This window comes from Trichechus manatus, unplaced genomic scaffold (assembly GCF_000243295.1).
Source record: "Trichechus manatus latirostris isolate Lorelei unplaced genomic scaffold, TriManLat1.0 scaffold00082, whole genome shotgun sequence".
Classification (NCBI taxonomy): domain Eukaryota; kingdom Metazoa; phylum Chordata; class Mammalia; order Sirenia; family Trichechidae; genus Trichechus; species Trichechus manatus.
Genome location: NW_004444018.1, coordinates 11,760,193 through 11,776,115, shown reverse-complemented (window position 1 = coordinate 11,776,115; position 15,923 = coordinate 11,760,193). Strand labels below are relative to the sequence as shown.

Below are 15,923 nucleotides of genomic sequence, written 5' to 3'. Positions count from 1 at the left end.
ACAACTGGACTAAACCAAAGCTAAGAAAGTTTCCTGAATACCATCAAACACTTTGTGGGACAGAGTAGCAGGGGTAGGAGTTTGGGGACCATGCTTTCAGAGGACATCTAGGTCGGTTGGCATAAGAAAGCTTATTAAGGAAATGTTGGCATCTGAGGTCTTAAAAGCTTGCAAGCAGCCAACTAAGATGGCATCAGTTGGTCCCAACTACCTGGAGTAAAGGAGAATGAAGAACACCAGAGACACAAGGAAAGTATTAGCCCAGAGACAGAAGGGGCCACATTAACCAGTGACTTCATCAGCCTGAGACCAGAAGAAACAGATGGTGCCCGGCTACCACCAATGACTGCCCTGATAAGGAACACAACAGAGAGTCCCTGATGGAGCAGGAGAAAGTGGGATGCAGAGCTCAAATTCTAGTAAGAAGACCAGACTTAATGGTCTGACTGAGACTTGAGGAACCCCGGAAAGCATGGCCCGTGGATTCTCTATCAGCCCAGAACTAAAACAGTTTCCATGGCCAACTCTTCAGATAGGCATTGGATTGGACTGGACTGTGGGACATAAAGTGATACTCGTGAGGAGTGTGCCTCTTAGCTCAAGTGATACAAGAGACTAAATGGGCAGCTTCTGTCTGGAGGTGAGATGGGAAGGTAGAGAAGGGTTAGGAGCTGGTTGAATGGACATGGGGAATCGGGTGGAAAGGAGCAGTGTGCTGTCAAAGTATGGGGAGAGCAATTAGAGTCACATAAAAATGTATAAATTTTTGTATGGAAAAAAAAACAAATTACAGCCCTTGACACTTGTTACAGGTCGTTTAAGAGTTTCCTTGCCTCCGCCCTCTCTCTTTTTCTTTTTTCTTCCTTCTGCTTCTCTTCCTGTTTTTTTAGTCTGAAAAACCTCTGAGGGGCTAACTGCATAAGTACATAAACTCCTTGTCAATTTCGAGTCCCCTCTTGATATGCCAAAGATACTTCATTTGCATAGTGGAGTAGAGACACTTCATTTGGATAGTAAATTGACTAGTCCCAGCAAGGTTCAAACCAAATCACAGGGCAGGCAGCAGCCTAGGACCAGACAGAAGTATCAAACCAAGTTGTTTACAGCTTACTCAGGAAACCTCAATCAACCTGGACAAAAGTAACAAAGGCTTTAAGAGTACAAAACTAGGACAAAGGTAACTCCTCAGGGATTAGTGTAAAAATCTGAGAAGGTGTTTTTCCAAAGAACAAGCTAAAAGGCCACACAAAGGAACTGATTTCACCACAGATCCCAGATCTTTGCTACTGGTATCTCCCTTTTCAGTCCATCCATCCCCAAGGGAGGAAAGTTCTATCCTAGTGTTAGTCATTTGATATCTAATGGAAAAACAGTTATTTGATACCCCACAGAGGTAACCTGGGTAAGAATTTAATACAAGGTTAGCTTTTCGTGCACCAAATTTTGATTTTTTTTCAGGCATCCACACTGGTCGTGCCAGTCACTTTGTGAAAGTAACGTGAGTAGGCTTTATTCTTTTCCCAATCCTGGGACATTGCTTGGAAAATTTAGCTGTATAAGATTTGTGGGAGAGTAGTTCTTATGCTTTACCCCTCCCCCACAAACCTGGCTAAGTTTATTTCCATTTTTTGATGGTTCAGTTTTCTTTCTATTGCCTGCAAAGAATGATGATATGAATGACTGCTGTAACTTAGGAATAGTGTTAAGTGTTTCTATTTCAAATTTCTGCCCTAACAATAGTTAATGCCAACTATTGTATTTCAAATCCCAGAGATGTTGGAAGTAAGAGTGCCTAGAATAGGCAACACAGTGCTTTCTTTTTTTCTTTCTTTCGTTAACTTTCTCTGCTCCCCATAACAGTTATTAAAAGGGATTCTTTGCTTTGAAGTCAAAGTTAACTCTGTTCCTGTTTCGGGCATGGTCTCACCAGACAGTGAGTGAATTGTGGTTTTGATTTGGTTTCCTTCATAGCACTTCTCACAGTTTTGATGCTTTTTGTGGCGGTCTCTCTCTGGCTTCTCTTTGTCTCTCTTGCTCCGCAGTGTACCCCAGGTGCCCTCAGTTAATATTTGTAGATGAGCAGGTATTGAATGCCTTTTCCTCAGATTTGTTTTCCTTGTCTTTAACCAGGATTGTTCTTTAAAAATAGTTTTATGAGATGATAAATATGTCATTTAATGTTAATTTTAGACCCTCTTTCATTCACTTTCTATGTTGTAACAAAGGCTTTAAGTTGTGGTGATGTTTCTGAAGAGTTACTTTTTTGTATATTTTAGTAATTAATAACCCTGATACATCACATTCCACCTTTTATGTGGATTAGCATTGCATGAATTCTTTCCCTCTTGAACTTGATGAGTATGATTTTACATCTCTTGTGTTTCTCCTTAGTTGATATTAGAAGAAGTTGGTACTTAATCTAGGGCTCATCCCAATGAGTTGGAGAATCAACTTTTAAAAAGTTGCAGTATATGCAGGATTCATTTATAGTTTATAAGTTTCTCCGGGGCTCACAGGACTTAAAATTTATTTATAGTGGACATGTAAATCAAATTACAAATTTTTGCTCAGCAAGTATGTCATTAATGTATGTGATCAAAATAACCACTGGTGTGAAGAATGATTTAAGTTAGGACTTAAATGTTTTAATGAAAACTTTTTTGAAGTGAACTATGGTCCACAGTGTGGTGTTTGCATCTAGAGGTTCATCAGAAATCTTGATAGGTTTTGTAAAAGTAAAAATACTTTCCTTCTTTTATACTTCATAAATTTTGGCTAGAGACTTAGTAGTTTTTTTAACCTAATGTTTTCTCATAAGTAGTAGATAATTTGTCATAAATATTTTTAATTCAAATTAAATGCCATATTCCTTTTCAGAATATTGTAGTGAATTAAAGTGTGTGTTGCTTTTGATGATGGCCAATTTATTTCTCAAGAAGGGAGTACATTTTCTGGATAGCCAAGATTAACCAGTTAAATTGTATAAACCTCACTTCACTGCACTGCACTATATCTTCGTTTAGAAATAAATTATCTTTTTCTCCTCTTTTCAAATGTAGGTTATATATTTGGGGAGAACTCCAGAAGAAGCATACAGAGTATTAATGTTTGGAGATACATCCTATATTCCTTTCAGGTAAATATAAGAATGATGTGGTAGATTCATTGAATGAAGCCCTTACTAAAAATATCTTGGTAGTTGTTTCTGAAAAAATAAGACCTGGTAAGTAGTCATTTTAGAGTGAGTGTAGATAATACCATAGACTTAGGTTTCTCAACAGTAAATAACACTATTGACATTTTGTTGTGAGAAACTGTCCTATACATTGTACGATGTTTAGCAGCATCCCTGGCCTCTGCCCCCTAGACGCCAGTAACACACACGGCACCACACACACCAACTTTCAAAACCAAAAATGTCTCCCAACATCGCCAAAGGTCATATCCCATGAGAGCAGAATTGCCCTTGGCTGAGAACTACTGCTACTGATAGAAATTAGTCTTAATAATCCCCTGAGAATCTTGGATTTATGATGCTCAAAACTGTCACCAAGGTGTTTGGTTTTATGTGGAAATAAAGTTTTCCCAGTGATGGGTTAAATTCTGGGGCAAAAACTGTCTCCTTTTTCCTAGGGAGACAGGCAGCAGAGATAGTGGGTCAGGTTGCTAATACAGCACCACTACCAGAAAAACCAGTCAAACTGCTATGTCATACAGAAGAATAATGTCTTTGCATAAGTGATGACATCCTTACTATATGATTGTGCTAAAAGTATTTTGAGAAAAACTTTTTTTTTAATCAAATTAAGTTCTAAATGTTTCTCTACACGTTTATTAAAATGTGTGAAATTTTGCTTGTTGCATACTGTGTGGATAATTATAAATATTTTTCTTCCATTCACAAAATTAATTGTTTTAGGATTGTTGCATATACCTCTAATGTCTAATTTTGAACGTGTGGCCTTCCCTTTAAAACATAAGGTTATGAAGTCAGCTTCATTGTGGATGAGCTTTAGGATAGGTCTCCCTAACAAAGGCAGAATCTCTTTATAAATAACTTCATAGGACCTCACATAGATTTTCTTAATGAAATAGAGATTTGTTATGACAGTATGCAAACTTCAGGAATAATGTTGCACTTGCTGTTATGTTGTTGTTAGGTGCCTTGGAGATTCTGACTCATAGCGACCCTATGTACAACAGAAAGAAACACTGCCTGGTCCTGTGCCATTCTCATAGTCATTGCTATGTTTGAGCCCATTGTGTCAATCCATCTCATTGAGAGTCTTCCTCTTTTTTGCTGACTCAACTAAACCACAGAGTGGAGCATTCTCCTCAACTTGTAATATTACAGCCACCATATAGCATACAAATGCATGTATTTGTGGTTCCTGGGTTACAGGCACTTTGGCCGTCTCTTGATACACAGTGATAATTTTTTCTACAGAACTCTTCTTTATAATGGTAATCTTTATAATAGTGCCATTCTTGCAGCTTACAACACAAGGTCCTGAAATATGAATAAGCTCACAGATTTCATGTAATCTAAGTAAGGACCTCTGGAACACTGTGATACGTAAAGAGATTTTGCACTCATTTAACTACAGTTGTAAGAAGCGGAACATTACCAATCCTGAACTTTATATGGAATGGCAGAAGGCCCCAAATAGCTAAAGCAATGTTGAAAGAGAAGAACAAAGTAGGAGGACTCACAGTTCCTGATTTTAAAACATATTATACAGCTACAGTAATCAAAACTGCCTGGTACTGGCATAATAATAGATACACAGACCAATGGAATTGAATTGAGAGTCCAGAAATAAATCCACACGTCTGTGGTCAGCTGATTTTTGACAAGAGTGTTAAGTCCATTCCGTGGGGAAAGAAGAGTCTCTTCAATAAATGGTGCTGAGAAAACTGAATTTCCACATGCTGAGAAATGAAGACAGGATTCATGCCTCACACCATACACAAAGACAAATTCAAAATGGATTAAAGACCTAAATGTGCAAACTCTTATTGTTAGGTGCTGTCTAGTGAGTTCCGACTCATAGCAACTCTGCGTACAATAAAACAAAACATTGCCCGGTCCTGTACCATCCTCACAATTGTTGTAATGTTTGAGCCCATTGTTGCAGCCACTATGTCAGTCCATCTGATTGAGGGTCTTCCTCTTTTCGCTGACCCTGTAGTTTCCCAAGCATGATGTCTTTCTCCAGGGACTGGTCCCACCTGATAATTAGCCCACAGTTATGTGAACGAAGTTTTACCATCCTCCCTTTCAAGAAACACTGGCTATATTTCTTCCAAGACAGACTTGTTTGTTCTTCTGGCAGTCCATGGTATATTCATTCTTCTTCGCTAACACCTTAATTCAAAGGCATCGTTTTTCTTTGGTCTTCCTTATTCATTGTCTAGCTTTTGCATGCATATGAGATGATTGAAAACATCATGGATGGAACAGGTGTGCCTTAGTCCTCAAAATGACATCTTTGCTTTTTAACACTTTAAAGAGAACTTTTGCTGCAGATTTGCCCCATGCAGTACGTCGTTTGATTTCTTGACTGCTGCTTCCATGGGCGTTGATTGTGAATCCAAGTAAAATGAAATCCTTGACAACTTTAATATTTTCACCATTTATCGTGATGTTGCTTATTGTTCCAGTATTGAGGATTTTTGTTCTGTTTGTAAAACGTTGAGGTGTAATCCATATTGAAGACTGTAGTCTTTGATCTTCATCAGTAAGTGCTTCAAGTCCTCTTCCCTTTCAGCAAGCAAGGTGGTGTCATCTGCATATAGCAGGTTACTAATGAGTCTTCCACCAATCCTGATGCCACATTCATCTTCATGTAGTCCTCTTCTCAGATTATTTTGCTCAGCACACAGATTGAATAAGTATGGTGAAAGAATGCAACCCATATGCACACCTTACTTGATTTTAAACCATGCACTGTCCCCTTGCTCTGTTCACTTGCTCTATGTTCAGGTTCCTCATGAGTACAATTAAGTGTTCTGGAATTCCACGTCTTCTCAGTGTTATCCATAATTATGTTATCCACACAGTTGAATGCCTTTGCATAATAAAACAAAAGTAAACATCTTTCTGGTATTCTCTGCTTTCAGCCAAGATCCATTTGACATCAGCAATGACATCTCTGGTTCCACGGCCTCTTCTGAATCCAGTTTGAATTTCTGGCCTGTCGATGTACTGCTGCAACTGCTTTTGAATGATCTCCATCAAAATTTTACTTGGATGTGATAATGATATTGTTAGATAATTTCCGCATTCTGTTGGATCACCTTTCTTTTGAATGGGCAAAAATATGGATCTCTTCTAGTCAGTTGAATAGACTTGGCATAAACAAGTGAGCATCTAGAGCACTGCATCCGTTTGTTGAAACACCTCAGTTCCTGTCAATTCCTGGAACCTTGTTTTTTGCCAGTGCCTTCAGTGCAGGTTGCACTTCTTTCTTCAGTACCATCAGTTCTTGATCCTATGCTACCTCCTGTAATGGTTGAACGCTGATCAATTTTTTTGGTACAGTGACTCAGTGTATTCCTTCCATCTTCTTTTTTTTTTTTTTTATTGTGCTTTAGGTGAAAGTTTACAACTCAAGTTAATTTCTCATACAAAAATTTATACACATATTGTTATGTGACCCTAGTTACAATCCCTATAATGTGACAGCACACACCCCCTTTCCACCCCAGGTTTCCCATGTCCATTCAACCAGCTCCTATTGCTTTCTGCCTTCTCATCCCGCCTCCAGACAGGAGCTGCCCATTTAGTCTCGTATATCTACTTGAACTTAGAAGCACTCTCTTCGGGAGTATCATTTTATGTTTTATAGTCCAGTCTAATCTTTGTCTGAAGAGTTGGCTTTGGGAATGGTTTTAGTTATGGGTTAACAGAGTCCGGAGGCCATGTCTTCTGGATTTCCTCTAGTCTCAGTCAGACCATTAAGTCTGGTCTTTTTATATGAATTTGAGTTCTGCACCCCACTTTTCTCCTGCTCTGTCAGGGACTCTCTAGTATTCCCTGTCAAGGGTGGTCATTGGTGGTAGCTGGGCACCATCTAGTTCTTCTGGTCTCAGGCTGACGGAATCTCCCTGGTTTATGTGGCCCTTTTGTCTCTTGGGCTGATATTTTCCTTGTGTCTTTAGTGTTTTTCATTTTCCTTTGCTCCAGCTGGGTTGGGACCAATTGATGCCTCTTAGATGGCTGCTCACAAGCTTTTAAGACCCTAGATGCCACTCACCAAAGTGGAATGCAGCACATTTTCTTAATAAACTTTGTTATACCAATTGACCTAGATGTCCCCTGAAACCATGGTCCCTAGACCCCCGCTTCTATCTTCTTCTGAAGCTTCCTGCATCGTTTAATATTTTGCTCACAGTATCCTCAGTATTGCAACTGAAATCTTGAATTTTTTCTTCAGTTATTTCAGCTTGAGAAATGCTGAGCGTGTTCCTCCCTTTTGATTTTCTAACTCCAGGCCTTTGCACATTTCAACATAATACTTTGCCTTCTCTAGCCACCCTTTGAAATATTCTCTTCAACTATTTTACTTAATCATTTCTTCCATTCACTTTAGCAACTCTACATTCAAGAGCAAGTTTCAGAGTCTCTTCTGACATCCATTTTGGTCTTTTCTTTCCATCCTGTCTTTTTAATAACCTTTTGCTTTCTTGACGTATAATGTCCTTGAAGTCATTCCACAACTCCTCTGATCTTTGGTCATTAATGTTCAATGTGTCAGATCTGTTCTTGAGATAGTCTCCAAATTCAGGTGGGATATACTCAAATTCGTATTTTACTTCTGACTGATATGAAATAGTACAATATTATTGAAGTTCGTATTTATTGTACTTTACAAAAGTATTGGCCTAAGACTGAAAACTTAAAAATCTTAATCACAACAACAAAAATATGGTGCCTTATCATATTTTATTCTTGTATAGAACAGTCAGTGGCCAGTGCTTTTTCTAGAAATAGACTGCCAAGTACTTCTTCCAAGTCTCTCTTAGTCTGGAGGCTCTGCTGAAACCTGTCCACCATGGGTGACACTGCTGGTATTTGAAATACCGATGTCATAGCTTCCACCATCACAGCAACACACAAGCCACCACGGTAGGACATACTAAAAAAATTGGCCAGTGAAAGCCTTATGAATAGCAGCGTAACACTGATAAAGTGCAAAAAGATTAGCTCCTCAGGTTTAAAGGCGCTTACGATACAACTGGGAAAGAGCTGCCTCCTCAAAGTAGAAGGGAACTTAATGAGGTGGATGGAGTAAAGCATTCAGGACCTTCATTTGTTGATGTGGCACAACTCAAAATAAGAAGAAACAGCTGTAAATATCCATTAATAATCAGAGTGTGGAATTTACAGAATATGAATCTAGGAAAATTGGAAGTCATCAAAAATTAAATGACATGCATACAAATTGGTATCCTAGGCATTAGTGAGCTGAAATGCACTGGTACTGGCCATTTTGAATCACACAATCATATGATCTACTATGCTGGGAATGACAGATTGAAGAGGAATGACATCACATCATCAAAAAAAATTTCAAGATCTATCCTGAAGTATAACGCTGTCAGCGATAGGATAATATCCATATACCTATAAGAAAGTTAACGACTGTTATTCAAATTTACCACCAACCGCCAAGGCCAGCAATGAAGAAATTGAAGATTTTTACCAACTTCTGCAGTCTGAAATTGATCAAACATGCAATCAAGATGCATTAGTAATTACTGGTGATTGGAATGTGAAAGCTGTAAACGAAGAAGGATTGTTAGTTGAACAATATGGCCTTGGTGATAAAAACAATGCAAGAGATCACATGATAGAGTTTTGGAAGACCAGCGACTCGTTCTTTGCAGATACCCTCTTATAGCAGCATAAATGCCGACTGTATGTGTCACATGAACCTCCCTAGATGGAATACATGGGAATCAAATTGACTACATCTGTGAAATGAGGTGATGGAGAAGCTCCATATCATCAATCAGAAGAAGTCCAGAGGCTGACTACAGAGCAGGCCATCAATATGCAAGTTCAAGTTGAAGCTGCAGAAAATTAAAACATGTTCATGAGAACCAGAGTCCAACCTTCAGTATATCCCACCTGAATTTTAGAGACCATCTCAAGAATAGATTTGATGCATTCAACACTAATGACCAAAGACCAGAGGAGTTGTGGAATTACATAAAGGACATCATATGTGAAGAAAGCAAAAGGTCATTAAAAAGGTTGGAAAGAAAAGACAAAAATGGATGTCAGAAGAGACTCTGAAACTTACTCTTGAACTTAGAGTTGCTAAAGCAAATGGAAGAAATGTTGAAGTAAAAGAGCTGAAGAGATTGCATAGGGCGGCTTGAGAAGACAAAGTATTATAATGAAATGTGCAAAGGCCTGGAGTTAGAAAATCAACAGGGAAGAACACACTCAGCATTTCTCAAGCTGAAAGAACTGAAGAAAAAATCCAAGCCTCAAGTTGCAATATTGAAAGGTTCTACGGGCAAAATACTGAACGATGCAGGAAGTATCAAAATGATGCAGGAAGGGGAGGTGGGGCCAAAATGGCAGAGTAGTCAGACGCTTCCTCTGGTCCCTCTTACAACAAAAACCCAAAAAAACAAGTGAATTGATTATCTATGACAATCTAGGAGGCCTGAACATCAAAGACAAAGTTGAGGAATCGGACTGAGCAGCAGGGGGAGGTAGAGACGATTAAGAAGCAATGAGCAGTTGCCAGACCTGACCTGGCTGGTACCGGCACAGTGCAGCCTGGATCGACTAGCATACAAGGAGTGAGGCAAGCAGTGGCACTCGGGACACATTTTCCACATTAGGAGAGACCGGGGGCCGGAGAGTCTACCCAAGCCTCTAGAACCAGCGAAAAGTGGCGTTCAGTCGGCAAAAGATAAGTACATGTGTCTAATGTACCACGCAGATAAAAAAAAAACCTTTTTGGGAAGTTCTTCTCTCCTATTTACCTGCCCTCTCCCTGCTCTGCTCTGGGTCCCATTCTGGCTTCAGCGACTGCGGCGCTTCCTGGGCCAGAAGTAGGACTTGTCGTGTGCCCCAGGCCATTCTCCTGGCTTTGGAGAGGGAACAAATTAACAAACAGGAAAAAATAATCTGCCAGCTCCCTTAAGCCGGGAACTGAGGGCAGACACAGCTCCTTTGCCTACGCACAGGCATAAGGGGTCCACGGACTTTAAATGCCTTTCATTCCTGCATAGACCTCTGTGGGCCCATTTCAACAGTTTACGCCGTCATTATCACAGTACAACAGGGTATATACTGGAAGCCTATTTTCATCTGTATCAGCTATAAGGGGAGTGGCAGATTTGTGACATTTGATACTGCCCTGCCTGTTGAGCATGGTCCTCACCTACCCACATCAGGGGCCTGAGGACTGGTGGCTCCACCCACTCTACCAAGCCACACATGACAGGGGTCTAAGAATAAGTAGTGACTCCGAGTCCTTACAGCCAGCAGCATTGGGTACCCATAGCCCAGCTTCAAAACCCACCTACCTACGGGCTGTAGGGAACAGAGACATGCCTTCCACCAGGACACTCAGGGGCAGCAGTCAGGCCCCTGCCTTGGTCAGCGCATGAGCCCCTACTGCAGCCAGATACCTGTGCCTACTCCAATCACCCCTGCCCGTCTAGTACTGTAGGTGAGAGCCTGCATCACACCCTCTGTGACCGACAACCTGGACACCTGAGCTGAATCCACGCAAAAAAGGTGAATGGCCTCCTCATCTCACATACCTACTAACAGCTCTAGCCACCTGGAGATAAGATGTGAGAGCTTCAAAGACACAGTAATCAAACCAGCTCACACGATCAGCCTATATGGGCATATCAAAACAAAACGAGACAAGAAACTAGGACACAGTAAGCAAACATAAAACAAATATAGTAACTTATTGATGGGTCAGAGACAACAGTCAATGTCACATCACGTAGAGGCAGACCATGATGGCTTCAGCATGCTCCCAAAATAAAGAATCAAGAAACGTTCTGGAGGGAAAGAATTTCTTGGAATTACCAGAGGTAGAGTTCAAAAGATTAATATACAGAACTCTTCAAGAGAGCAGGAAAAATGTAGAACAAGCCAAAGAACACAGAGACAAAGCAGTAGAACTTAAGAAGGTTATACAACAGCATGACAAATTTAAAAGGCTGTAGGAATCCATAGAGAGACAGCAAACAGAAATCCAAAAGGTAATAAAATTTCACAATTAGACAACTCAGTAGAAAGTCATAGGAGCAGAATTGAGGCAATGGAAGTCCGAATTAGTGAGATTGAAGATAAAGCATTTGACAGCAACTTATTTGAGGAAAAATCCGATAAAAGGATTTAAAAAAATGAAGAAACCCTAAGAATTATGTCGGACTCTATCAAGAGGAATAACCTGAGTGACTGAATTACCAGAGCGGGGGGGATGGCACAAAATACGAGACAATTGTTGAAGATTTGTTGGCAGAAAACTTCCCTGATATTGGGAAAGATGAGAAGATACCTACCCAAGAAGCTCATCTAACCCCACACAAGGTAGATCCCAAAAGAAAGTCACCAAGACATCTTATAATCAAACTTGCCAAAACCAAAGATAGAGAATTTTAAGAGCAGATAGGAATAAACAAAAAGTCATCTATAAAGGAGAGTCAATAAGACTAAGATTGGACTACTTAGCAGAAACTATGCAGGCAAGAAGGCAATGGGATGACATATATAAAGCCTTCAAGGAAGAAAAATTGCCTGCCAAGAATTATATATCCAGCAAAACTGTCTCTCAAATATGGCAAAATTAGGGTATTTCCAGATAAACAGAAGTTTAGGGAATTTGCAAAAGCCAAACCAAAATTACAAGCAACACTAAAGGGAGTTCTCCGGTTAGAAAATCAGTAACATCAGATAACAACCCAAGACTAGAACACGGGACAGAGCAACCAGATATAAACCCAGATAGGGAAGTCACAAAAATAAATCAAAGCTAAAATGCTGAAAATAGGGAAACAGATATCAATATGTAAAAGGTGACAACATTAAAACAAAAAAGAGGGACTGAAAAATCTAGTCATAGATCTCTCATATGAAGAGGAAATCAAGGCGATATAAAGAAATAAAAGAGTGGTTTAAAGTTAGAAAAAAGGGGTAAATACTAAGGTAACCACAAAGAAAACTACCAATCCTACCCATCAAAATTAAAAGCAAGAAGAACTTTAAGATTCAGCAAATGCAAAATCAACAACAATGAAAATACCTAAAGAAAAATGACTCAGCACAGAAAATTAAGTGGAACAAAGAAACTGTCAACAACACACACAAAAAAACCATCAAAATGACAGCACTAAACTCATAACTATCAATAATTATACTGAATGTAAATGGACTCAATGCACCAATAAAGACACAAGAGAGTGGCAGAATGGATTAAAAAACACTATCTGTATGCTGCCTGCAAGAGACACACCTTAGACATAAAGACACAAACAAACTAAAACTCAAAGGATGGAAAAAATATGTCAAGCAAAAAATACTCAAAAAAGAGCAGGAGTGGCAATATTAATTTCTGTCAAAATAGACTTTAAAGCAAAATCCACCACAAGGGATAAGTAAGGACACTATAATGATTAAGGGGTCAGTACACCAGGAGGACATAACCATATAAATATTTCTGCATCTGATGACAGGGCTCCAAAATACATAAACTCTAACAGCATTGAAAAAAGAGATGGACAGCTCCACAATGATAGTAGGAGACTTCAACACACCACTTTCACTGAAGGACAGAACATCCAGAAAAAAGCTCAATAAAGACACGGAAGATGTCAGTGCCACAGTTAGCCAACTTGATCTCATAGACATATGCAGAACACTCCACCCAACAGCAGTGAAGTATACTTTCTTTTCCGATGCACATGGAACATCCTCCAGAATACACCACATATTAGACCACAAAGCAAGCCTTAACAGAATCCAAAACATTGAAATATTATTAAGCATATTTTCTGACCATAAACCCTAAAAATTAGAAATCAATAACAGGAAAAGCAGGAAAAAATATCAAATACATGGAAACTGAACAACACCTTGCTCAAAAACTACTGGATTATAGAAGAACTTAAGGATGGAATAAAGAAATTCACAGAATCAAATGAAAACACATCCTACCAGCACCTTTGGGACACAGCAAAAGCAGTGCTCAGGGGTCATTTTATAGCAATAAATGCACACATCCAAAAAGAAGAAGGGGCCAAAATTAAAACATTAACCCTACAACTCAATCAAGTAGAAAGAGAGCAGCAAAAGAAGCCCTCGGGCACCAGAAGAAAGGAAATACTAAAAATTAGTGCAGAATTAAATGAAACAGAGAATAGAAAAACAATTGAAAGTTAACAAGACTAAAAGCTGGTTCTTCGAAAAGAACAACAAAGTCAATAAACCATTGGCCAAACTGACAAAAACAGGAGAGGAAGCAAATAACCCGAATAAGAAATGAGATGGGCGATAGCACAACAGACCCATCTGAAATAAAAAGAATCATAAAAGAATACTATGAAAATTGTACTCCAACAAATTTGAAAACCTAGAGGAAATAGACAAATTTTTAGAAACACACTACCTATCTAAACTAACACAAACAGAAGTAGGAAACAACTAAATAAACGTGTAACAAAAGAAGAGATTGAAGAGGTGATTAAAAACCCCTCAACTAAAAAAAGTCCTGTCCCTAATGGCTTCACTGGAGAATTCTACCAAACTTGCAGAGAAGAGTTAACACCACTACTGCTAAAACTATTTCAGAGCATAGTAAAGGGTGGAATACTCCCAAACTCATTCCATGAAGCCAGCATAACCCTGATGCCAAAACCAGGTAAAGACACCACAAAAAAAGAAAATTACAGACGAATATCCCTCATGAACATAGATGCAAAAATCCTCAACAGAATTCTAGCCAATAGAATTCAACAACAGAAGGACTACCGGGAAACGTGGCGTTATAGTCAGAAGCACCACGCGGTCCCTCCGCAGCAAAGATCAGAAAAACTAAGTCAGACAGAGTCACACGTCAATCCTGAAATCCTAAGCATCTAATGAAGAGATAAAGAACTCAGCCAAGCACTGAATGGAATAAGAAACTGACCGAGAACAGAGAGCGAGGAGAGATACATGTTCCCTATCAGCAACTGCAGCACGGATCTGCCATCCTGGATTTCTATCAGAGATCAGCGAATGGTGTGCTAGAAAGCAGCTTCATGGGGCTTCCAGCAGGAGACAGAACAACTGGTAACCAGGGATAGGCTTTCCCACCCCTACCCTTCCTTACCCCCAGTTAGCCTCCTCTGCTTCCTGCAGCCAGTCTGTTGGCGGGGAAGCAAGAGCTTCACCCTGGTGTCACTTGGATTCCACCTGCCCACACTGGCTGGCTCCCTGAGTGCCTTCTGTTGGCTGCTGGTGTTGCTTTTTTCCACTTCTCTAGATTTCTTCCTTACCTCTCACCACCTCCCTCTCCATTCTCTCGAATACCTGGCTCCGTGCACCATCTTTGATTCTTCCTGAAAGGCTACAAAACACTGCTCGACTGTGAAACTGCTTCCTGGCCAGGACACTTCCACTCTTCAACTTACTAAGCCTTTTTTTTTTTTTTTTTTTTTATACTTCTGATTTATTCTGTTTTGATTTGTTTGTTTGCTTTCTTTTTCTTTTCTCGGCTTGGGAGCCCCTTCTAGCCAGGCAGTACCACGCAGCTTGGAAGCTCCTCCCTTACTCTGCGCAGGCACACAGAGACATCCCTGGGGGGATTTTTTTGTTTGTTTTTTGTTTTAATTTGTGTTTTTTTTTTTCTCTCTTATTCCCTTTTCCTCTTTCTTCACTTCCAGTTTCTCAATTTATTCATTTTTTCTTTTCCCTTTATCTTTTTTTTTCATTTTTCTTTTTCCCCATTTCTCAGTCTCTCATCTCTCCATTCCAATAGCAAGCTCCCTTAGCACTCTTTTTTGTTTGTGTGTATGTTTATTGCTCCTGTTCCTTTCTCCTCTCTCTCATCTTTGCCACATCCATCTTAGTTCAACAGCTCACAATCTAGCCCCCCTTTCCTGCCTACCCGCACCATGCGCTGAACATCACACTACCAAGCAGCACAGGCATGGCCTACTGGAACCTGCCCTTCACTGATTCCTGGTCCGCACTGTCAGCCCCGGTACGTGCCACAAACAACCCATCCCAGCAACTCCCTTCAGCTTGATCTGCCCTGCTGTACCATACCTGAGTGACTGACCCTGCCCATTGGAAAAGAAGGTGAAAAGTGTTGTACCCACAGAGGAGAAAACAGCAAAGAACGCACAGCCCTCCTGCTCAGACATAACCAAATAAAACAAAAAATCAGGTTGAAACAAACAAATCTACAATCAATAAATGAGAAAAATAACTACTGAATGCTCCGAAGACAGCAGACAATATCAAAACATTTACAAAAACAGGACAGGATAGTTCCAGTAAGCGTTCCAAAATAAAACACCATGTGACCTTCCAGTAAAAGAAAAGGCACTAGACCTAACTGATAGGAAATTCAAATCTCTAATATTCAGAATTATCCAAGCGTTAAAGCAAAAAGCAGACAAAAATAAGAAAAAAATAGACAAACTCATGGAAAGTACAGACAAAAAAATGGAAGAATTCAAGAAAATAATACACGAACAAAATGCTAAAATAAATTCACAACTAGAAATAATACAAAAACAACAATTAGAAATCCAAAAGATAAACAACAAGATTTCCGAAATGGACAGTGTCATAGAAGGGCTGAGGAGCAGGTTTGAAACGATGGAAGATAGGATCAGCGAAATTGAAGACAAACACTTGGATACAACTCTGAGGAAAAATCAGAAAA

The 15,923-nt window shown here is 39.6% G+C and overlaps 1 protein-coding gene across 4 annotated transcripts in view; it reads left to right on the top strand.

The window, feature by feature from the left end:
- Window positions 1-15,923, top strand: part of CDC14B (cell division cycle 14B) — a 109,727-nt gene that overhangs the window by 39,560 nt on the left and 54,244 nt on the right. For all 4 annotated transcript variants that reach the window (XM_023735841.1, XM_023735840.1, XM_023735839.1 and 1 more), the window contains exon 5: window positions 3,060-3,136. In XM_023735841.1, coding sequence (XP_023591609.1) covers window positions 3,060-3,136 — 77 coding nt within the window. The remainder of the gene's footprint in view (window positions 1-3,059; window positions 3,137-15,923) is intronic.